The sequence below is a fragment of the Odocoileus virginianus genome, chromosome 13 (genome assembly GCF_023699985.2).
Source record: "Odocoileus virginianus isolate 20LAN1187 ecotype Illinois chromosome 13, Ovbor_1.2, whole genome shotgun sequence".
NCBI classification, from domain to species: Eukaryota; Metazoa; Chordata; class Mammalia; order Artiodactyla; family Cervidae; genus Odocoileus; species Odocoileus virginianus.
The window spans coordinates 65,351,921-65,377,262 of NC_069686.1; the positions used below are offsets into that span (position 1 = coordinate 65,351,921).

Consider the following 25,342-nt stretch of genomic DNA (forward strand, 5'->3'; position numbering starts at 1 on the left):
TTGCTCAGTTGTATCTGACTCTTTGCGACCCCGTGAATCGCAACATGCCAGGCCTCCCTGTCCATCACCAACTCCCGGAGTTTACTCAAACCCATGTCCATCGAGTCGGTGATGCCATCTAGCCATCTCATCCTCTGTCATACCCTTCTCCTCTTGCCCCCAATCCCTCCCAGCATCAGGGTCTTTTCCAGTGAGTCAGCTCTTCACATGAGGTGGCCAAAGTGTTGGAGTTTCAGCTTCAACATCAGTCCTTCCAATGAACACCCAGGACTGATCTCCTTTAGGATGGACTGGTTGGATCTCCCTGCAGTCCAAGGGACTCTCAAGAGTCTTCTCCAACACCACAGTTCAAAAGCATCAAGTCTTTGGCACTCAGCTTTCTTTATAGTTCAACTCTCATATCCATACACTTGACTAGACAGACCTTTGTTGACAGAGTAATGTCTCTGCTTTTTTTTTTTTTCATTTATTTTTATTAGTTGGAGGCTAATTACTTTACAATATTGTAGTGGTTTTTGTCATACATTGACATGAATTAGCCATGGATTTAAATGTATTCCCCATCCCGATCCCCCCTCCCACCTCCCTCTCCACCCGATCCCTCTGGGTCTTCCCAGTGTCTCTGTCTAGGTTGGTCATACCTTTCCTTCCAAGGAGTAAGTGTCTTTTAATTTCATGGCTGCAATCAGCATCTGCAGTGATTTTGGAGCCCCCAAAAGTAAAGTCTGGCACTGTTCCCACTGTTTCCCCGTCTATAACAGGTGTTGTAAAAGTTACGTGGGGCCTTCCCTGATGGCTCAGTGGTAAGGCATCCACCTGCCAATGCGGGGTTAGTCCTGGGTCAGGAAGGTGCCCTGCAGAAGGGAATGGCAACACTGCGTAGTGCTGTTACCTGGAGAACCCTGGGCAGAGGGGCCTGATGGGCTGCTGTCCTCGGGGCCACAAAGAGTCAGGCACGTTTAGCAACGAAACAGCTACAACAAATACTAATACATATATATATATATATATGTATATATATATATATGTATATTAAATAGTCAATCAAATGCAAAAAAAAAGAAAAAGCTTATTTCTAGCAATTAGATGTTGACTGACACTGTCCCAATGTGAGTTGCATGTTTTCTAGGATTCAGGGGTCAGGAGCCAGGCTAAAGCAAGTGGTCATTGCTTTTCCAGTTAAGTTTACTAGATGAATAAACTCATGGGCAGAGTTCAAGGAGAAAAGCTAGTGTTGAGAATTTGAGTGAAACTGAGATGCCAGCTGAACTAAGCAGCAGAACAGTTTAAAAGTGATCAATTTTCAATTTTTGCAAATAATTGCTATAATCATTTGACCATCCCAGGTCATACACAGCAGTGATCTTAGTCTAGGTGACTTTTGGACAAAAACATAGTTTAAAGCAAGATTTTGATTTTTGTTCTTGAAATTTTAATAAATAAGGTAAAGTTATAAATGCAAATGATTTAAGGGATATGACTAGTAATATACAATTAAGAAGTATACAACAAGTATAGCTTACAAATATTTATGACGTATTTAGAAAAATTACTACTAGAGACATAGGAAAGAAAATCAGTAATATATGAAGCACGTTTTTCCATTCTAACTTATCTGATAATGAACTAAATCTGTAATTCAATAGTATAATTATAATCTCAAATTCTCAACTACTCAAAAAATTTAAAATATAAAACAGGTTCAAAATTTATACTCACACTCAGATGTGCAGAAATACAGTTTTGCTTCTTTCCCCACATGAATTTAATATATTCACCAGTCCCTGATTCCTCTGTAGCAGAAAAATCTAACCTTGATGATAGGTTAGATGATAGGTTAGAATGTTAGTGTCTATTTAAAATTTAGTTGAAAGTGAAAGTGAAGTTGCTCACTGGTGTCCGACTCTTTGTGACCCCATGGACGGTAGCCTACCAGGCTCCTCTGTCCATAGGATTTTCCAGGCAAGAGTACTGGAGTGGGTTGCCATTTCCTTCTCTAGGAGATCTTCCCAGCCCAGGGATCGAACCCAGGTCTCCCGCATTGTAGGCAGACGCTTTACCATCTGAGCCACATGGAAGAGCGGACTTAGCTCGTGCCTATTTAACACTACTGCACTATTCTGTATGCGCTGAGTTACAGTGAGGTTTCTTCTCGCTCCTTCTTCCCGTTTCCATGCGCTGATCACCGACCGGGGCTTGTGGATAGCCTTGCATGGGTGTCAGGGCTCCACGTACCTGCGGGGGCCTCCGGCTGTGAGGTCCAGTCGCCCGAACATCTGGACCTCCGAATCAGCTCCCAGGACCTCACACACTCTGAGGGCCTCGGCCCGTCCTTGTTCCCCGCGCTGCTCTCACGGCCCGGGGCCCCCATCAGGCTGCCTCCGCCCGCGCCCCAGGGAGCAGGCCGTCGAGGACCAGCCCTCGGAAACCTCTGTGCGGCTACTTCATATGCTGCTGCTAACCTGTCTGTCTTGCAGCGAAGTTTCACGGAGCCCATGATACTGTGAAACGTTTTTAACAGGCTTACAGGCCTCGCTGTTGTAGAAATCAGGGGAGAGATAACTCCTTGCATTTTCCAAAATCGGTCTTGTGACCTTCGTCCACATTCACTACATTCACTCATCAGGTTTCAGTCTCCCAGAGAGAAGCAGAAAGACAGGTCCCACAATATGTAAGCTGCGGCACTTTTGTCTCCACTAATTGTTTCCTGTTACCTTTCACCCAGACTAGACAAGTTTTCTTTCCTTGATGAAATGGGAAATTACAATTTTGTAATATATACTCTCCCCCTACTGTTTGACTTAAAAACTCTCTACTCCAAATCCTTCAAACATGTTTCTTTTTCTTTTTTCCCACTTAATTAAAAAAAAAAAATTGTTCTTTCTCTTTTTTGAATATTGCCCTAATGTTTTCTTAAATCACAGCTAAGTGAAATAGAACATTATTTTTTTTCCCACAAATTGAAGGTGGCCCAAAAAACAAACAATATTTTCATTATATATTTAAAATTATAAAAAGAATAATAACTTATGTCCACACAAAATCTCAGCATTAATGATTACAGCAGCTTTATCCATAGCTGTCAAAACTTGGAAGCAATGAAGATGTCTTTCTGCATGTGAATGTGTAAACAAACTGTGGGACATACAGACAATGGAATATCATTCAATGCTAAAAAAATTAATGAACTTTCAAGCCATATAAAAATATGGAGAAACCTTAAATTCATATTATTAAGTGAAAGAAGCCAATCCGAAATGGTTACTTACTATGTGATTCTAACAATATGACATTCTGAAAAGGTAAAACTATTGAAACAGTTAAAAGATCAATGGTTGCCAGGGATTGGAATCAGCAGCTAGGGGAAGGATGAATTAGCAAGGAAAAGAGGATTTTTAGATGAGTGAAACTATTCTATATGATACTGTACTGGTGGATGCATGTAATAATACATTTGTCCAAACCCATAGAATGTACAATACCAAAAGTAAAACATAATGTATGCTATGGACTTGGGGTGATTGTGATGTGTGAATGTAGGTCCACCAATTGAAACAAACCAGTGATGGAAGCTTTTGTTAATGGTAGAGGAGACTATGCATGTTTGCGGGCACAGAATATCTGGGAAAACTCTACCTTCCTCTCAATTCTGCTGTGAAACAAAAGCTGCTCTAACATAATAAAGTGTTTTAAAAAATAAATAAAAGTAACAAATAGTCAACTCTGTTTTTACCTTACAAATTTGATTTATGCAATTTACAAAAGGGAAAGGAATCTTTTTAATGCAAATGACTCAGATTGAAAATATTGGAATACTGCAATAAATCAACAAGGAAATAATCAAAGCAATGCTTTTACAAAGTACTTTTAGAATTGACAAACTCATTTTTTTTTTTGTTTTCCAGAATATGTCTCAAGAGTTATGAGTCATTTTTAAAAATAAAGCCAAAGATAAAACTTCCAGAGTTTTACTGAAAGACAAATTTAGACTTGATCTAAATACTTTGCAAAAGAAAACTAGAGCTCAAACTCATTTACTGTTTATAGTGGGAGCACATGTATTTCAAGGCAAATAGAACACACATGTGGTTCAATCAAAGAGAATCTATCAATTTATGATCTATTAATATAATTCAACCTACCAACAGATTAAATGCAAAATACACTGTATTCTGTCACATGAATTTTTGAAACACCAATCAATGAATAAAACTGAGCACTCATTCCTCATTTCAAACAAATAATAAATAAGTAAGCAACTAAATAATTTATGTGGAAATGAGATTAGGGGTATCTCTTTAATGTGATATGGAATCAGAATCAGTATATACTGGGAAATATACAAAAATACTGTTATTTTTGTTTGCTTTTTATTTTTTCCTAATGTTCTATACTATAATTATTGTTTATTGTTGTTTTGGCTATATTTTAGAAAGTTCTGGTGAGGAAAATGAAACAAAAAATGTATAAAAATTGGCTTGTAAAAAGAAGAAAGTATTTTAAGTATTTCATATGATTAGTACCTTCAAAAGTTCAATGAAATTAGCTAAAAAATATCTTATTTAATATACAGGTGTCTGGATAGAGAAAACAATAGGAGAGGCATGTAATTTTCTTAATAAAAATTTTGATTAATAAAAACAAGGAATTTACACTGGAATTTGTTGAGATATAAATGACATATAATGTTATGCTGGTTTTGTATAGCATAATGATCTGATATTTGCATAATGTGTTTTGTTAGATTTCATACAGTGGAAATTGTTAAAAGCTTGAAATTCATTGGAATTAAGTTGATAATGAATATGTGAATGAGAAAAGTAAAGTAATAACCTTAGGTGAGAGGCCTTAACAAAAATATTTTGAAAATAGAAAAACACACTGAATTCTTGTATAGGAAGATGAAATATTTTATTTTTATTTTTTGAAGATGAAATATTTTAAAAACAATATTCTTCTTTAGGTAAATGTGTTCATGGAAATAACAAATTCCATGTTAATTCTCAAACTTCCAATAAACTATTTTAAATAAAATTATTCTGAAATTAAATTTTAAAATTAAAAAAGGCAAAATATAAAATAATTATCTTAGAGTAAAACAATATAAAATAGACATGAGCAGCAGGGTTAATCATTCTTACCATAAATCTATAAAGAAACAATTTTTTAAAATAGTGTGGAATTTATGGGGGAAAAAAATAGACATCTGTAAACAGCCTTTGCTTTATCTGTAGCTATTCATATGAGAAGACATCTCCACTGGGAGAACAAATCTTTCTGAAATATACTCAAGCATTCATACGATTTAAGTATTATATGCCGAAGGTAACATTTCAAAGCAGTGAAGAGGAACTGGGTTACTCACTAAATGGTATTGGGATAAGCCTGATGATAGAAACTACTCTGCTTCTGTTTTAAAATAGGAAGAATATTCATAACAGATCAGGTTTGCTTTAAAATGAATATTTTCTTTCCAAAAGTGATTTGTAGTAATTTTTACTGGAAAAGAAAGTAGTAAAGATAACTAGTATTCCATCGCTTTCCCAGAGACAGCTACCATTAATAGCTCAGTGTTATTTCCTCAAATCTAAATTGTAAGCCCATTTTTTATTATTGACATCATACCTTACTCCCAACTATAACTCCTGCACTTTTAAATCAACATTCCACTCATTTTCCACTTTACCACAAATGTTTTCTAAGCAGCATTATTGACAACTAAGTAGGAGTCTATTATATCAATTCTCAGTTTTTCCTTCTAAATAAATGTATGAGATATTTGAATTGTTTCCTATTTTTCATCTTTATAAAATATTTCAGTAACATCTGTGTTGATAAGGTGTTTTTGATGTAATACAGAATACAGTAGGCCTGAATAGAGGTATATTTTATTTGTCCCTTGGTTTTACTTTAATTATACTCTCTAAGATATTTGCATAAAGATAAATATAAAGATGTTGATTTTCTTTGCTTTTTTCCTCCTACTGTAAATTATTGTTGTATTTAGTATTAGAAGGGTTCAGAAAGGATGTAAAATAGTTGTGTAAAATAAGCTCTTAAAAAGCTAGCAATTATGGTTATTTTTATGTGGCCTAATCAGTATCCCTTTAAATGTGTAATCAAGTGGCATCTATAATTATTTGAGCCACTTGGCTCATGCTACAATTGAATCTACTGAAATTCACTTGCTTACTTTCCTTTTCCTTTACTCCTTTTCTAGAGCTTATAACTAAAAGTTGATTTTTTTTTTTTTTTTCATAAAGCTTAGTTTTGGAGGAATTCCAGTGCCAGGCAAACCTGGGACCTTTTTGAAGAAAAACTTCCATGGATGTATTGAAAACCTGTACTACAATGGAGTAAACATAATTGACCTGGCTAAAAGGCGAAAACACCAGATCTATACTGTGGTAAGTCAGCATCCCTTCCAGCCTGATGATTTCAACATTTCAGTGTGGTTGGGACTTGCCTTCCCATCACACACCTGGCACTTCCTCATAATACACTTACGCCACACTCTTGGTTGTCTAACTAGACGCCCAGGGGAAATCGGAGAGAGGGCGGCGCAGTAGGGGCTGAGTGGGTATGCACTGTGTAGTTGGGGGAAACAAGTGTTTTAGAGGTGCCTACTGAATTCCATGTTCCTGGCTCTGAGTTTGTGGCATCTGTGGGTGGGGCTTGCAATCTATACTGGGTTGAATGAATCTCTTTATTATCCCTGAGAAATGCAGCCTAAGCACCACAGATTCTACTAAATTCTATTGCTGCTGAATTATGTATTTGTCTACTTATTGCTGTTGTTAAAAACTTGGGCATTTTGAAGGACAGAGGTTAAATTTTTGATGTTGCTCCTTGGGCCTCAAGATCCCAATACATGCTTGCTTTCTTCTTTCCACCATTTAGAACTTTCTTTGGTTTTATTTATAGGTAATGTTAGAGTTTTTAGGTGTACTTGGTGGGAGAAATAGAGCAAAGCACACCACTCCATCCTGCTAGAAGCAGAGGTCCATTAAACTAACAGTATTGTAAAAGCTTTCACAAGACTAGACCCTCTTATCATTGACTAGTAGATGCTGCCCCTCCTTGCAATCTGATCACTGGACTACCTGGAAAAATTGGAATTTAAATGATCTTTATGTTTTTTTTTTTTTTCCTTGATAAGTATAATGTGTAAAAAATATTTTATGTTTGGAGGTTCCATGTATTAACATATTTTTTTTTTTTTTTAAGTTACCATTGGATTCCAGCATGAGAAACAGCCTTGCTTATGGAAAATCACAGTTTGGTTAAAGTCTATAATATTTTAAAAGGCTCAGGCTCCAGGCTTTTGACAATGTTACCCATATGTGCCAAGGTTATTCATTAACTAATTAACTAATCCACATTGCAGGCAGATTCTTTACCAGCTGAGCCACCAGGGGAGCCCATGAATACTGGAGTAGATAGCCTATCCCTTCTCCGGCAGGTCTTCCTGACCCAGGAGTTGAACCACAGTCTCCTGCATTGCAGGCAGATTCTTTACCAGCTGAGCTACAAAGTTAGGAAGTCCTAATGTTATTCATTAACTAATTAACCTAAGCACTAACTTGCTGATGACATTTTGTTTAGGCATAGGTCAGGAAAGCATACTCCTGCCCATTGCTCCTCAATATTATTCCCCCAAAATATTTCATAACATACCCATTTCATTGAGTTTAATCTGCAAAAACAGTGGGATCACATACCACTAGGGAGTTGGAAAGTGAAAGACGCTCAGTTGTGTCTGACTTTTTGTGACCCCCATGGACTGTATGCAATTCTCCAGGCCATGGAATTCTCCAGGAGTGGGTAGACTTTCCCTTCTCCAGGGGATCTTCCCAACCCAGGGATCAAACCCAGGTCTCCTGCATTGCAGGCGGATTCTTTACCAGCTGAGCCACAAGAGAAGCCCAGGAATACTGGAGTGGGTAGCCTGTCTCTTCTCCAGGGGATCTTCCTGACCCAGGAGTCGAACCTGGGTCTTCTGCATTGCAGGTGGATTCTTTACCAACTGAGCTAGTTTAGCTTAGACTAATATCATGACTGTCAACGCACCTGAAAGGAGAACAGAACTACCTGTCATGTGGGAAGGGTTGGAACGACACATTGAAACACAAGGAACTTAAGGAAACATTGCTACTTTTGTTGTTCACAAACTGGCTTCAAAAGTGTGAGAACCTGAGCCTTAGATATGCTGCTGCTGCTAAGTCGCTTCAGCCGTGTCCGGCTCTGTGCGACCCCATAGACGGCAGCCCACCAGGCTCCGCCGTCCCTGGGGTTCTCCAGGCGAGAACACTGGAGTGGGCGAGCCTCAGATATAAATAAACCCAATTCCTGTTGTTATCAAGTCCACACTTGCGCTGTTTGCCCCACAGTAGGCCAATAAATGGAGAGATGAGGTCTTGAGGCAAGGAACAGTGACTTTCTTCAAAAAGCCAGCAGACCTAGGAGTCCCAAAGAACCATCCCCTCCAAGCTAAAATTTAGACTTTTTAATGCGACGATAGGAGGGAGCGAGCCTGTTGCACACTTGCTGGTGTAAAAATCCTGTGTTATTGCAGTTGTCCACATAGGTCAGATTGCGGTGTTCCTTAAACCTCCAATGAGACAGATGTTACTCTCTGTTGGGCAAGTTTTCTATATGAATGAAAACGTGTTATATCTTTAATGAGCAGAGCACTGAGATCGGGCACTCCTGTATATTTCAGGCTATGGACAACATTCTTAACTTGTAGTGAAACAACAGAATATAAATGTTAAAGTAAAAGAAACAGATCCAATATGGAGTCAGATTTGTCTTCCCTATTACACTGTGGCAACATTCATAGAAAACTCCACACATAAATTATGTTAGAAAATATATTAAATGATAAGATATATTAAATACTAAGTCATTGGATATACAGAGCAGGAAAAGGGAAGTCAGGGAGAATAAGGAGAAAACTCCCATGAATTTATGAATAGTGATAGCTTTCATCATTTCCTTTTTGGAGAGGATCATTAGCTTCAATTTTAATAAATGTTTTGTTGATTTTAAACTATTGTAGCACTTACCAAGCTACCAAAAAGTTCACTACCATACTTTATTTCTGAGTTTAATTGGCAGTATTATTAATATGAATCATAAAGGATCTATTTTATCACTAATGCACTTGAGGGGGAAAGTTCAAAAAAATAATTTTTGGTTCTTTGCAGATAGAGAATCATTAGTGTTAAGCTTCTCAGTTTAAAGGGTGGGATAAACACATTATTTTTCTCCAAAATTGCTTCTATCACCTTGCTTAGGTGAAATTTCCTATTACTACACACACACACACACAGATACACAGACACACACGCACAGTTATATACTTTGTCTTTTTTCTTTAGGAATCCCACATGGAAAGGCATTGTTTGCACCATTAATTACATGTACAAACAGTTTTCTTCCCCTACTCAGGCTTAGTTTACCCCAAAGACATGGTATCAACTACAAAATCAGCTTTGTTCCAAGTCACTAAGCCACAGCTGTGCTAAGTAAGGGCTTCTGAGAAGGATGACGTTTCTGTCCTTTGCCAGTGTTCAGACTCTCACAGTTACTGAGTTTGGGAAAGTTCGGAGGTGAGCAGGAGACTCAGGGAATCAACAAATCAGGTCACAAATTTAAGGTGATACCCATCAGTTACCAAAGGTAATTCAAGAAGCACAGCCACATCCGGCACAGACCCCTCTCTGCCAGGTTGCATTTCTGCAGCATCCCCATTGCAATCCGTCATTCCTTACTTGTGGGACCTGCCCACTCCCTGGAGATTTAACAGCTGTTCCATGGGGATAGTTCAATTTAGTCTTTATAGCTCGATTTGACTACAAGACGATCCTCTACATCTTGAGACGCAGTAAAACTAACAGCTTAGAGTAGACATAAAAAGTACCTCACTTTTCTACCTCAAATCTTCTACACTATGCTAATATAGTACCATATAACAAACAATCAGGAAATAAATGGTCCATTGAAGTGTGTGTACAGTACCTGTAATGTGGATTATTATATACATAAGAAATATATTGCCTTGCAAGTTTCCTGAAAATGATTAATTTCATATCTTCCACTTCATAACAAATGCCACTTTCTTGGAGCTCTCATTTTGAGTATTGAATCCCCTTTCACAGAAGCAATGAGAGTAACTTGGTGGTCTGAAAGTTGTCTTGATTATAGGTGCTAAAGTGATTATTTCTCATTTAAGAGAAAAGCATAGGAGAAATGCTTATATAACTTGACTTTACTTTCAGTGGGAGGGGAGATAAAGGCAGATGGCCATTAGCAGGACTATGTTTATAGAGCTGGCTTTGGAGCTATTTGACCATATCAATTTGCTTCTGTATCTTTGTCTCCAAATAATTGGATGAGTGTTGGCTAACAAGCAGGTGTGATGATACGCAACTTCATGGCTGAAATGGCTAAGCAATCACAAAATGCATTTCTCCTCAGCCTACAGGGAAGCCTGTCAGTCCTCTCAATACAGTGTTCCTGGCAGCACCATAGTTACATAATTGTTGATAAATTGTTTAGATGCCTAATCTTACTCAAGGGCTCACTCAGTCAGGGAGCCTGGAGCAATTTTACCAAACCTCAGTATCTTCATATGTAAAATGACACATTTGTAGTTCCTACCTCAGACTGTTATTGTGTTGATTAAATATATGCTTAGCACAGTGTAAGGCAGGAGGCCTGGGTTTGATAGCTGGGTCAGGAAGATCCCCTTGTGATGGTAAAGGTAACCCACTCCAGTATTCTCCCCTGGGAAGTCCCATAGACAGAGAAGGCTGGTGAGCTATAGTGCATGGGGTCACAAGAGTCAGAAAAAAAATAGCAACTAAACCACACCACCAAGGTCCACAGGTAGCACCCAAAAATTTGAAGGTATTATTAAGGAACATTTCTACCAGTCAGTCAGTTGAATCACTCAATCATGTCCAACTCTTTGCGATCCCATGAAAGGCAATATGCCAGGCTTCGCTGTCCATCACCAGCTCCCAAGACTTACTCAAATTCATGTCCATTGAGTCAGTGATGCCATCCAACCATCTCATCCTCTGTTGTCCCCTTCTGCTCCCGCCTTCAATCTTTCCCAACATCAGGGTCATTTCCAATGAGCAGGTTCTTCGCATCAGGTGGCCAGAGTATTGGAGTTTCAGCTTCAGCATCAGTCCTTCCAATGAACACCCAGGACTGATTTCCTTTAGGATGGACTGGTTGGATCTCCTTGCAGTCCAAGAGACTCTCAAGAGTCTTCTTCAATACCACAGTTCAAAAGCATCAATTCTTCAGTGCTCAGCTTTCTTTATAGTCCAACTCTCACATCCATACATGACCACTGGGAAAACCATAGCCTTGACTAGACGGACCTTTATTGGCAAAGTAATGTCTCTGGTTTTTAATATGCTGTCTAGATTGGTCATAACTTTCCTTCCAAGGAGTAAGTGTCTTTTAATTTCATGGCTGCAGTCACCATCTACAGTGATTTTGGATCCCAAGAAAATAAAGTCTGTCACTGGTTCCATTGTTTCCCCATTTGTTTGCCATGAAATGATGGGATCAGATGCCATGATCTTAGTTTTCTGAATGTTGAGCTTTAAGCCAACTTTTTCACTCTCCTCTTTCACTTTCACCGAGAGGCTCTTTAGTTCTTCACTTTCTGCCATAAGGGTGGTGTCATCTGCATATCTGAGGTTATTGATATTTCTCCCAGCAATCTTGATTCCAGCTTGTGCTTCCTCCAGCCCAGCATTTCTCATGATGTACTCTGCATATAAATTAAATAATCAGGGTGACAATATACAGCCTTGACGTACTCCTTTCCCAATTTGGAACCAGTCTGCTGTTCCATGTTCAATTTTAACTGTTGCTTCTTGACCTGCATACAGATTTCTCAGGAGGCAGGTCAGGTGGTCTAGTATTCCCATTTCTTTAAGAATTTTCCACAGTTTATTGTGATCCACACAGTCAAAGGCTTTGGCATAGTCAATGAAGCAGATGTTTTTTTGGGAATTCTCTTGCTTTTTCAATGATCCAAAGGTTGTTGGCATTTTGATTCCTGCTTCCTCTGCCTTTTCTAAATCTGGCTTGAATATCTGGAAGTTCATGGTTCACGTACTGTTGAAGCCTGGCTTGGAGAATTTTGAGCATTTCTTTGCTAGAGTGTGAGACGAGTGCAGTTGTGAGGTAATTTGAGCATTCTTTGGCATTGCCTTTCTTTGGGATTGGAATGGAAACTGATCTTTTACAGTCCTGTGGTCATGGTTGAGTTTCCCAAATTTGCTGGCATATTGAGTGCAGCACTTTCACAGCATCATCTTTCAGGATTTGAAATAGCTCAACTGGAATTTCATCCTCCACTAGCTTTGCTAATAGTGATGCTTCCTAAGGCTCACTTGACTTCAGATTCCAGGATGTCTGGCTCTAGATGAGTGATCACGCCATCATGATTATCTGGGTCATGAAGATCTTTATTGTCTAGTTCTTCTGTGTATTCTTACCACCTCTTTTTAATATCTTCTGCTGCTGTTAGATCCATACCATTTCTGTCCTTTATTTTGCCCATCTTTGCATGAATATGTCCCTTAATATCTCTAATTATATTGAAGAGATTTCTAGTCTTTCCCATTCTATTGTTTCCCTCTATTTCTTTGCACTGATCACTGAGGAAGGCTTTCTTATCTCTCCTTGCTGTTCTTTGTAACTCTGCATTCAAATGGGTATATCTTTCTTTTCTCCTTTGCCTTTCACTTCTATTCTTTTCACAGCTATTTGTAAGGCCTTCTCAGATAACCATTTTGCCTTTTTACATTTCTTTTTCTTGGGGATGGTCTTGATCACTGCCTCCTGCACAATGTCACAAAACTCTGTAGTTCTTCAGGCACTCTGTCTATCAGATCTAATCCCTTAAATCTATTTGTCACTTCCACTGTATAATTGTAAGGGATTTGATTTAGGTCATACCTGAATGTTCTGTTGGTTTTCCCTACTTTCTTCAATTTAAGTCTGAATTTGACAATAAGGAGTTTATAGTCTGAGCTGCAGTCAGCTCCTGGTCTTGTTTTTGCTGACTGTATACAGCTTTTCCTTCTTTGCCTGCAAAGAATATAATGTCTGATTTCAGTGTCAACCATCTGGTGATGTCCATGTGTAGAGTCTTCTCTTGTGTTGTTGGAAGAGGGTGTTTGCTATGACCAGTGCATTCTCTTGGCAAAATTCTGTTATCCTTTGCCCTGCTTCATTCTGTACTCCAAGGCCAAAATTGCCTGTTACACCAGGTGTTTCTTGACTTCCTACTTTTGCATTCCAGTCCCCTGTAATGAAAAGGACATCTTTTTTAGGTGCTAGTTCTAGAAGGTCTTGTTGGTCTTTATAGAACTGTTCAATTTCAGCCTTTTCAGTGTTACTGGTTGGGGCATAGACTTGGATCACCATGATATTGAATGGTTTGCTTGGAAATGAGCAGAGGTCACTCTGTCATTTTTGAGATTGCATCCAAGTACTGCATTCTGGACTCCTTTGTTGACTATGATGGCTACACCATTTGTTCTAAGGGATTCTCACCAATAAGTTCCACTAAAGTTGGCATGTAAGCCAATATTTATTTGTTGTTTTTCATGTATAATTAATGACTCACATAGCATTCTTGCATTTTATGATCCCAAGAAATAATAAAAGTGGATTGGATAGCTCACGTTCTGCTACTGTATCTGTCAGTTATAGTTTATTCCCAAGCTGTATAAATCATGAAGTGCATTTTGGGTAAATATATTTTAGATCCCTTTCATTTGAGGAAATTTAATGACTCGCTCTAGTCCAGATTTGATGAAATGACGGGCTTCTTTAAAATAAGACATTTAAAATAGATGTTGCCCAGTGGTCTTGGGTGTAACAGGCATACTTAGTAGGCTTTGTAAAATTTATCTTCTGTTTGCATGTCACTGCCATGAAACTTGTTGGAGTGTGTTTTTTATTTCTTAAAGCTCTGAAGCCAAGAGACAAAGATCAATGTACACGTGAGATAATACACATTCACATCTCCGTATATTGGGCACCCGTACGCCCACACACACACAGACACATGTGTAGTGTTTGTCTTACCTTCCTGTGACTGAGAAGCTCCTGAAAATTGCTCAGAGAAAAAAATCCCTGGTGTCTAGTGAAGCCTATCATCTCTAGCTTATTCCTGGGATCACATTTCATCCCTGGAGTTTGCTCTGTGATAAATGATACTTTCCCCTGATGGAAGGGCTCATTTGAAAAAGCAACTAACCTATCAAATCTTCTCTCTCCACATTTCTACTGTCTTCCACTGTCGTTTGACCAGTCTGACATTCTTTTATTACTGGCTTCTGGTTTATATGCTCCTCGTACCTTGGAAAAAAAATATTCTCAAATTATTAGGTTTTAGAGAAGTGGCTTCCTTTCTGTCTTTGGGCAAAGTGAAATTAAATAGTTTCAAGTTAGGAGTACGATAACAAAGTTAAAAAACAAACCAACAATGAAATGGTTATCCTCTCTGAAAATGATCCTACCTTAAATTGGTGTTATGATTTTTTTTCCTTATGTGACTGGTTTCATTAGCTCATCCGATGAAATCATTATTTGACGTCACTAAAGAAAACATCTCTAGAATGTTAAAAATATGCATCTCTATGTATTACTGATGCCCTTTGGAACATACAGAGTAGAAGACCTAACCAGCCAGAGAGGAAAACACTGTTCTCATCTATACATATTTCATTTTCAGATTTCAAATGTATATTTGATATAACATTAACCGTATTTATTGACAATTTTATATCTTGCTTTTTCTGGTTAAAAAAGTATTTTCTGTGTCTTTAAAACTTTCATTAAACTTTCATTAAACACTTCCAGTGACCTTACAGCAATAATTTCTATAGTAAGTCCATTCACCATAGTTCATTCAAGATTCTATGGTATTCAAGTTTGAGTTGTTTGAATTTTTATTGCCAAAAATAATACTGAGATTACAAATATACACTGAAATAATTTCCTGAAATGTAGAATGGATCAACAGAAATGAACATTAATTTGTGAAAAGTCTGTACCAGTTTCCATCCTTGCCTGCCGCAGTGTAGGAGGGAACCACTCATCCTGCTGCTTTCAACCCCTGCTTTCCTGTCATTTGAACATGAAATGCATTTTAAAAATGGGGCTTGGGGCTGAATTAAAGTGAAAATTGACTTAGGTACTCTCCTCTGCAAAACTTCCAACTAATGAGCTGAATGTTTTCCTTTTACGCTCTTTTTCCCACATAATAACAGCCATGACATTCCTTTCATGTGAAGACATTTTTTTTCCAGCACTTTCTTAGAGACAATGGCACAAATCACCATGCTAATGCCAGAAGGGCAGTGAATGGAGGGATGAGAGATGGACCACTGGTTGTATTAGTTCCTCTGTCCCAAAACATCTGTGAGAGGCAGGTGGGAGCAGACTGTTATCATCCACAATGTCTACTAAAAGATAGTCTATGCTTAGCACTGGGGAAAGTCAATGATATAGAGTCAGTGGCTGTGTCAGTCACAGCCTTCTTCCCTCTCTGCTGGAAATGACTACGCCATCAGCTTTTATTCGCTCTTATTACACAGCCACTGTTTCTAGAGTCCTGAACGACTTTCATGTCAGACTGAAAAAAGAAAGTTTGAGCAGATCTGTGAGTAGCACTGCTTACCTGGGAATTGAGGACTATGAGATCTTTCAGAAATGACCCCCGTGTGATTTCCTAATTGCCAAATACATCTCTCTTGGGTATTTCTTGCAATGTAGAAACTCTGGGCAAAATCCTTGTCTTTGACAAGAGGAAGAAAGGTGGCATCAGAGGTCAGAGTGTCTGGGAAGAGCCGCCCGCCTTATCCTCAGATGGCTGTGCTCTTGGCAGGCCCTCCTCCTGGCCCTGTGGCTGTCACAGTGCTCATCCTCTGGCATCTGGCTGCCAGGCTCTTCCTGCTGGGAGTAAGGAGACGGCTGAGAGTTCTGTGTAGGGATTCAGCACCTCCCCAGCAACCCTGCAACCAGGGGCTCTCTTATTCCTACAAGACAGGCAACACGTCCCTGCTTGGGTTTGAGCCCTCTGTCACCATCCCCTCGCTTCTATAGATTGATCTCCCACTTTCTCGCCAGGGCTGCTTTTATAGCCAGGCCAAGAACAGTGACTGTTTCTGGAACTCACCGGAAGCGTCTCTTCCTCTATGCCTCTCCTCTCGTTTGGTGAGTGTTCTCCCACACTCACTGGACTGCTTTTCTCCTTCGCCTGCTGTTGCTTCAGCCACACACTCGCCTTCCTTTTCCAAACTCGCAAGTAGGGCTAGCATCTTAAACCAGCACGTGCCACTGACTCTCAGAAGTGGCGCGGGGTCCTGGAGCCTTAGGCTGCGTAGACCACAGACTTCTGAGTCTGCTGCCTCGTAGGGAGACCCAAGGGAACTGGAAACCAAGCAGACAATCCTATATTTCAGGGAGTGATTTAGGGGCTTTGGGGCTAAATAACCAAAAGTTAAGACACGTTTCAAATTATAAAAATGCAACCACTAATAGGGTGTAGTTTGAGAAGCTGTTATGCTCCTGCCTTCTGTACGTTAACTTATGAAGCTGTTATGCTCCTGCCTTCTGTACGTTAACTTCTGAAGCTGTCACGCTCCTGCCTTCTGTACGTTAACTTCTGAAGCTGTCACGCTCCTGCCTTCGGAATGTCTGTGGCTCCCTGGACTGCAGGGCTGAGAAGCAGCATCGGGCAAGGCCCAGGCTGGGTAGGAGAAAGTGCGATGACCGCTAGGCAGGATGGAGATTGGGAAAGGAGAAGCATTCCGTGTGCTGTGTGTGCTGGCCCTGTCCGGGCGTCTTCCAGAGCCCACCTTCTCTCCTGAACATCCTGCAAACTCTAAGGTCCCTATGCTTTCCATGTTCTAAGCTCACACTTACCTAACAAGGCACAACGTAGCACTTGATTCATCACTGTCCGCAAGACAGAGTTGCTGGACATCTGCCGTATGCCAAAGAAAAAAAGTTCCTGCCTTCAGTGGACGGGAAACCTCTCAGCCCCACATGCACACCGTGGGAGCAAGGCCACCGTCAGAACTCAGAATCCAAAACGGACCCCTCCCCGAGTGGCCTCGTCACACCTGCTCTCTGCTCGCCTGGCTGCCTCTGTGCCTGGCGCCCCTCCTCTGCTCACTGCTTTCTTGGTTTGGCACGTTTTGTTTGTTTTACTGCCTTGAGATCTCTCAGTGATCCTGCTTTTCCAGTCTTCTGCTTTATTTTAAAAACTGAAAACAAATTTTATTGATTTTAATATGTTAACTACTATTACACAGCAAAGTGACTCCGTTACACATTCTGAAAGAATGTATATATGTATGCATATATTAGAATATATATGTATATTATTTTTCATACTGTTCCCATGATGGTTTAGCACAGGATATGGAAAATAACTCCCTGTGTCATACAGTAGAACCTTGCTGTGTATCCATTTCCGTATAGTAGGTTGCATTGGCTAATTCCAAACTCCCACGCCATTCCCCTCCATACACTCTTCTGCTTTCTGACTATGACTGGGGCCTCTGCCCTCCAGGCTTCAAGGTTCACAGGGCTCCTGACTGCCTTCTGTCAGTCACCGCATGTTGGCCAGGCTCAAACCTAGTTTATAAGAGTTCAAGAGAAAAAATGATACAGCTAGCAGTCAGGAAAAGCTTCATGAAAATGATGAAAGCGTAGGAACTTGCCAAGCGCTTTGAAGAAAAAGATACCTCTTAGCCAATTCCAAGTTCATAGAAAGGCAGGACAAGTGGGGTCATGGTATATGTAGCAGCTCAAGGTGGGGACATGGTATTGCTGGGAATACTGGTACGTTTTATTCTAGCCTGGTTCTTTCCAAAAGTTTTTTGTGTCACTCATAGTGTTAAATATGTGATGGTCAGTGAATGTTAATAGATGAAGGCATTCTGTATTGAAGAGGTTATGATCTTTGAAGGCAGTGAGACTAAATCCCAGAATGACCACATACTATCTATAGAATGTGGACCAAAGTTAGTCTGCAGTGTCTTCATCTACAAGGCAGAAATAATCATACTTACGTTCCATATAAGGGGCTTCCCTGTACCTTAGATGGTAAAGAATCTGCCTGCAATGCAGGAGACCAGGGTTCAATCCCTGGGTTAGGAAGATTCCCTGGAGGAGGAAATGGCAACCCATTCCAGTGTTCTTGCCTGAACAATTCCCTAGACAGAGGAGCCTGGCAGGCTACATTCTATAGGGTCGCAAAGAGTCGGACATAACTGAGCAAGTAGCAGACACACACATGTTACACATATACCATGACTCCAGGGATAAGTAGGCATTGAATCACTAGGAGCTAACAATATCATCATAATTATTTTTGTAGCCCACTTTGCTCACCATGTCACATTGTATATTTCCCATGAAGACCACATGAAAGCATGTGACAGGCCCACATTTTGACAGTCTGGGTCCTCTCCAAAGAGAGGACCGATAATTATATCTATCCTGTAATACAAATGGCCTCCTACAAGTATAACACTAAAGATTTTAGATCAGTGGCTATTAATATTTCAGGGGCTCACACACTTTAAGCAGATATTGAAAGCTATGAATACATTTTATTTTGCATAACATCTTGGGGGCACATAGATGCCCCTGAAGTCGATCCACAGACAGCAGGTCAAAAGTTCCAGATTGATTTTTAGATTAGGAGATTTGCAGATAAAATTAAGCCTTTTCTCTGTCTTTATAAATTCCCAGTGATATTACATTAATGTCGTGTGTTTAATCGCCAGGACTCTGAATAAGTAGGTGACTGCGCTAGATCTGTTCCTCCTGTGACAGAGGGGCTGGCTTCTTAGAAACTCTTCATCTTTTGTCACAGGGTTTAGAAAATGCCTCTGTCTCCATGTTGTTTGAAAGGTAAAATTTAGTATAAAAAATAATTACCTAGTAGATGGTTAACTGCTAAACTGGTTAAAAGATGACTATAAAAGGTCCAGAAATAGCAAGTTAAAAAAAAAAATTAGGTACTTCCTCTAGGCTGAGAGGGTGGGCAGAGTAGGAACTGGGACCCAGAAGAGCTCTCCCTGCTCACCCCCTAGCCTGAGACTCAGACCTTTCCAAAGGGGCCGTGGTTACCAGGGGCGCGCGTAGCCCGAGAGCCACCTGTGGAGGCCGCCCCCAGTGGGGAGGATGTAGGCAGGATCCCCTGTGCAGGGCCGACTAGCCACCTGGCAGGACCGGAACCCAGAGGAGAAGTGGTTTCCAAGTGCCATGGCCCTGTGATGGTTCTCGAGCGCCTTCTACCAACCAACACTAGCAGCTGGCCCACGAGCAGGAAACACCTTACAGGATCCAACTCCAGCATCCCTGGCAAGGCGGCTTTGCAGCTGAAACTCAGATGTGGATAACTGTCATCATCTCCTTCTCTTTTCTTTCTTTTAAAATCTAGGTTAAAAATGAGAGGCCCTACTGCATATTTAAACTGCCACAGACAGTTTAAAAAGAACACATGCTTATGTTCTTGGGGTGGTGTGTATGTGTGTGTATGCACACTTGTATCTACAAACATACACACATATTTTCTTTTCTTTAGATATAAAAGGACAAACAGTAGGTACTTTTGGCATATTTTTGTCTTTTATAGTTTTGAGGAAGAGATCAGATCTTTAATTTGGGAGTGACAACTAAGTACCATTTAAATACACACATCCACATAAGAGCATGTGACTGGCTCAAATTTTGACAAACTCTTGGTCCTCTCCAAAGAGACAATTTCTTGTACCCATAACTGTTGCCTGCAATAAAATAAAAGAACAGGGAAAATAAGAAAAAGGAAATAAAGAAAAGAGAAGGAAATGAGAGGCAGTAGATGTCAGGAGGAGGAGATCGTGAAGCCACATAGGAGAGAGACATGCATGTTCATGATTTTTGTCTCCTGAGCGTAGACTTGGACAGTATTAGCCTGTCTCACAAATGTATGAAGTACTGCAAAATCTCAAATACAGGTCCAGGCTTTAGGTAGCAGTAAAGTATTCATATATTTAACTTTGCCATTACATGTTTGCTAACAGAGAATACTGAAACCACAACTACTTTATGTGTTCACACGATTTATTACACTAAAAAGCATCTCTCATAGTCAGAAAGTTAAGAGCATTCCGTAAGCAGACTTGCACTCAAAGTCCCCAAACAATTTGTCTTTTTTCATATGAGGGTTTGCAATGCTCCCCTTCTCACAAAAGTGTCTCATATTTCACCTAACGATTTTCTCATGTTGTTTGCTCTTCTCTGAAATTGTTTTTTATTTCCCTGTTTTTCTACATTTTATAACATAGTTCAAGGCTTCACTCCATTACTCCATTCCTAAGTCAGCCTATGGGGTTACCCATTATACCCCATGGTGATCAGTTATTTTCTCCTTGATGCTGTAACAAGGACCAAAATTTGCTTATTTTACCCAAGGAAGCAAGTCTTTTGGAGATCTTTTCATATTTTTCCTCATGGTATCAATACAATCCTGTTGCTCAACAAACATTTAAAAAATAATAATGATAATTTTAAAATGCAAAATAAAAGATTGACCAAATCTTTATGAACGTAACTCTGAGATCAAAACAAAGCCAACAGTACACACGTAGCCTCCAGAAGCCACATGTGATAGAAATCTCATGCCTGATCAGATTTAAGGTGATGATATGCCCGCAAACTCACCGTTTATTTCAGTTACACCCATCATACGGTGAGGCTTATAAGCACCCTCTGTTTGTGTAGTACACTGCAGGAACCACAGCTGAGACTCGGACTCAGAGGATGGATCATCCACTGCTAGCTTCTCATGGCTAATGGAAAATCATAGCCCTAGAAGACATGCTTAGTGTTCTTTGCAGGCTCTGGTGAATGTATTTCATACCACATGCATGGGCAAATATAATACCCCATCCTGGAACAATGGCGAAAACCTATTCTGTATTCTTCCAGGAAACTAGAAAGTGTTTGGATTTTATCAGATTGTAATCTCAGTGTGATGACTAGAAATAAATCACTAAGACAACTGAAGCATCTTTTGTGTTTGTTTTTACCTTTAAAATTAAGTGTTTACAACCTAGGTTTGGCAATTTACGGCATAGCCTTAAATTTCATTTCTTTGTGATCAGGATAGCCCTGTAGCCCTCACAGACTGTTTAGGAAGCAGTGGGTAACAAAGTTTCTTACGAGTTGTGAGATATTCAATGCAGACACTTAATAACCAGCAAACACACCAATAAGTATCTTGCAAACAATGTTTCATTTTCATTAAAAAATAATGTTGCACACGCAAACTATTATGTATAAAATGGATAAACAACAAGATCATACTCTATGGCTCAGGGGATTTTATTCAATATTCTTGTAATAAACCAGAATGGAAAAGAATATGAAAAAGAATCTTAAAATTGTTTACAGATTATAGGAAGTTTCAAAAACATAGTACTAGAAAGAAAACGTCATCTGTCCTCTCGTCAACAAAGTGAAAGTGAAAGTCGCTCAGTTGTGTTCGACTCTTTGCAACCCCATGGACTGTATGGTCCATGGAATTCTCCAGGCCAGAATACTGGAATGGGTAACCTTTCCCTTCTCCAGGGGGTCTTCCTAACCCAGGGATCAAACCCAGGTCTCCTGGATTGCAAGTGGATTCTTTAGCAGCTGAGCCACAAGGGAAGTCTGAGAATACTGGAGCGGGTAGCCTATCATTTCTCCAGGAGATCTTCCCAACAAAGGAATTGAACTGGGGTCTCCTGCATTGCAGGCAGATTCTTTACCAACTGAGCTATCAGGGAAACCCTTCATTATTAAAGGCCACCATCAATACTATGCCAACCAAGATTTAACAGTCTTTTTTTAAAGGAATATTCTTGCATAATTTCTTTTTTCCTGTTATCCATATACTGTGTAATAAATACTATATTTTGTTGAGCATTTATTTTGCACCAGATACTCTGTCATCTGATTATCATAGTTACTTATTTTAATTCTTGAAATAATCCCATGAAGTGAATTTCTGGTGTTTTCATTTTACAAGTGTGAAAAATGAGTCTTAAAATTACTAAAGCAACTTGCCTAAGATACATAAGTGATAGAACTTGTAAGTGACAGAACCTGGTCTTCAACCCTGGTCTTTCTGATATCAAATCCATTCTCAACTGCTGTGATATGCTTTTTGCACATTTTATATCCTGTTCTCACCACCGAGTTTCTAAATTTTAATGACAATAAAACTACTATTTGAAAATGATGATCAATACATGTTGAATAAGTGGATGAATTTTTTATAAGAAGAGTGATTTGAACTCCCACTGAGGAAGTTAGCACACTACAAAGGGGAGGTGCTTAATAAATATTTGTTTGAGTTTATGTTGTGTTGATTATAATCAAACGCGCAGGATATGATTATCAATGATAATAATGTCTTCCTATTCAAAACTGGAGCATCTTCCGGAGAAAAGTTGATCCTCTCCCCACCCAGTGGTCTTCACAGATAGTTAAAAGATCCTTGGCACCATCTCATGGTTAGCTGCCTAGAGCTAGATTAGAAGATGATCTTTGGGAGGCCTCCCTTCACTAGCAGCTTCTGCTCCCCTGATCTGGTGGAAGAGGCCCAGCCTGATTAGAAAGAGCACTGTGTGGGTCGAAGACACAGCTTCTCCACCCAGTTGGGTCACTAGGTAGCCGGGTAAATGTCACAATTAGCTTCCTCTTCGTGGTGCTGCCTGCAACTGAGAAAACGCCTCTAGATAGTCTCTGACATGCCTTCGCCTCAAAGATGCCCTTAAGCACAGCTGTCTAAAACCTCTCTCTCACCGTGCGAGCGTGCACGGGCTGCTGTGACAAGTGTCACCACTGAGTGAGCAGACTGGCACGGCTTAAACAAGAGATGCTCTTAAACAACAACTCTCAGACTGCTTACACAGCAGTTCCGGAGGCTGGACATCCAGACACCCAGCTGTCAGCGGGCTCGGTCTCTCCCGAGGCCTCTCTCCTTGGCTTGCAGGGGGCCGTCTTCTGGCTGTGCCTTTACGTGGTCCTTCCTGTATGTAAATGTGTAGCCCATATATATCTATGTGTTTGAATTTTTTGTTCTTACACAGGCACAATTCGGATTCTGGGACTTACCTTACTGGCTTGATTTTAACTTACTTGCTTTCACTTTTTTTTTTTTTTTTTGAGTTCTGCTACTAACTTCTTTTTTAATTTTTTTAAATGTTTAATTGGAGGATAGTTAGAATATTGTGGTGGTTTTTGCCGTATATCTGTATGAATCAGCCATAGGTATACATGTGTCCCCTCCATCGTGAACCCCCCTCCTACCACCCCGCTCTCTATCCCTCTAAGTTTTCACAGAGCACAAGCTTTGGCTGCCCTGCTTCATGCATCATCTTGCACTGCTTATCTACTATACACATGGGAATGTGTATGTTTCAGCGCTCTTCTCTCAAATATCCCCACCCTCTCCTTTCATTCCGTCCAAAAGCCTGTTAACATCTGTGTCTCCTTTGCTGCCCTGTACGTAGGACTGTCAGTACCATCTTTCTAGATTCCATGTATATGCATAAATATGGCCTGATTTTAACTTAACTCCTTTAAAAGCCTTATCTCCAAATATAGTCCCACTATGAAGTACGGGGTTTAGGGGTCCAATAGAGGGATTCTATAGAATGGGCCTCCCTGCTGGCTCAGGCAGTAAAGAATCCACCTGCAATGCAGGAAGGGATATGGGTTCGATTCCTGGGTCAGGAAGATCCCCTGGAGAAAGGAATAGCTACCAATTCCAGTACTCTTGCCTGGAGAATCCCAGGGACAGAGGATTCTGGAGGGCTGCAGTTGATGGGGTCGCAAAGTGTCGGACACCACCTGGTGGCTACTCACTCATAGGAATTTTGGGGAAACACAATTCAGCCCGTACTAATCACTTAATTGCTAAATTGCTTGTTCACTATTGTGAACCCTGTTCTCCCACATGAAGCAAAAACAGAGGGCCTGGCAGCCACATGGAGTAGTTAGGGACGCTGACTGCTTTTACTCTGCGGATTTTGTCTTGAGGATCCCAATAAGCTTCTGGACGTGACGTATCACAGCTGCATACGAAGCTGCAAAAATGAGGACAACAGGGAGATGAGAGGGATGTCTGTCCGCTGGGGCCGCTTTCCCCAGGTGCTCCCTGCATGAGGGGTCTCACGGGCCAGACTTAGTCACCTGGCCATGCGTGTCTACAGGAGGAGTGGGGAAATGTAGTCACCTAGGTTGAGCACATTATTGCCTCAATTAAGTTGGAGTTCCACTACCCAGAAAGACAGAGTGGGGAGATTTGAGTGTATAACTAGAAATGTCTGCTAAAATCTCTTTGAACAAATTGTTGTTCACTCAGTCATGTCCGACTCTTTGCGACCCCATGGACTGCAGCACCCCAGGCTTCCCTGTCCTTTACTATCTCCTAGAGTTTGCTCAAACTCATATCCATTCAGGCAGTGATGTCTTCCAAGCATCTCATCCTCTGCCCCCACTTCTCCTCCTACCCTTGATCTTTCCCAGCATCAGGGTCTTTTCCAATGAGTCAGCTCTTCTCATCAGGTGGCCAAAGTCTTGGAGCTTCCCCTTCAGCATCAGTCATTCCAGTGAATATTTAGGATTGATTTTCCTTAGGATTAACTGGTTTGATCTCCTTGTAGTCCACGGGAATCTAAAGGGTCTTCTCCAGCACAGCAGCTTTAAAGCATGAGTTCTTTGGTGATCAGCCTTCTTTATGGTCCAAATCTCACATTGGTACATGATTACTGGAAAAACCATAGCTTTGACTATATGAACATTTGTCAGCAAAGTGATGTTTCTGCTTTTTAACCTCTGTCTAGGTTAGTCATAGCTTTTCTCCCAAGAAGCAAGAGTCTTTTAATTTCATGGCTCTAGTTACCATCTGCAGTGATTTTGGAGCCAAATAAAATAAAATCTGTCACTGTTTCCATTGTTTCCCCATCTATTTGCCATGAAGTGATGGGACTGGATGCCATGATCTTCATTTTTTGAAAGTTGAATTTTAAGCCAGTTTTTTCAGTCTCTTCTTTCGCTTTCATCTAGAGATTTTTAAATTCCTCTTCGCTATCTGCCATAAGGGTGGTGTCATCTGCATATCTGAAGCTATTGGTATTTCTCCCAGAAATCTTGATTCCAGCTTGTGCTTCATCCATCCTGGCATTTCACGTGATATACCCTAAATATAAGTTGAATAAGCAGGGTGACAGTTTACAGCCTTGAC

The 25,342-nt window shown here is 40.2% G+C and overlaps 1 protein-coding gene across 1 annotated transcript in view; it reads left to right on the forward strand.

The window, feature by feature from the left end:
* CNTNAP5 (contactin associated protein family member 5) overlaps positions 1-25,342 on the forward strand; it is a 1,008,111-nt gene that overhangs the window by 495,998 nt on the left and 486,771 nt on the right. Inside the window, exon 7 of the mRNA XM_070476362.1 lies at positions 6,264-6,407. Coding sequence (XP_070332463.1) covers positions 6,264-6,407 — 144 coding nt within the window. The remainder of the gene's footprint in view (positions 1-6,263; positions 6,408-25,342) is intronic.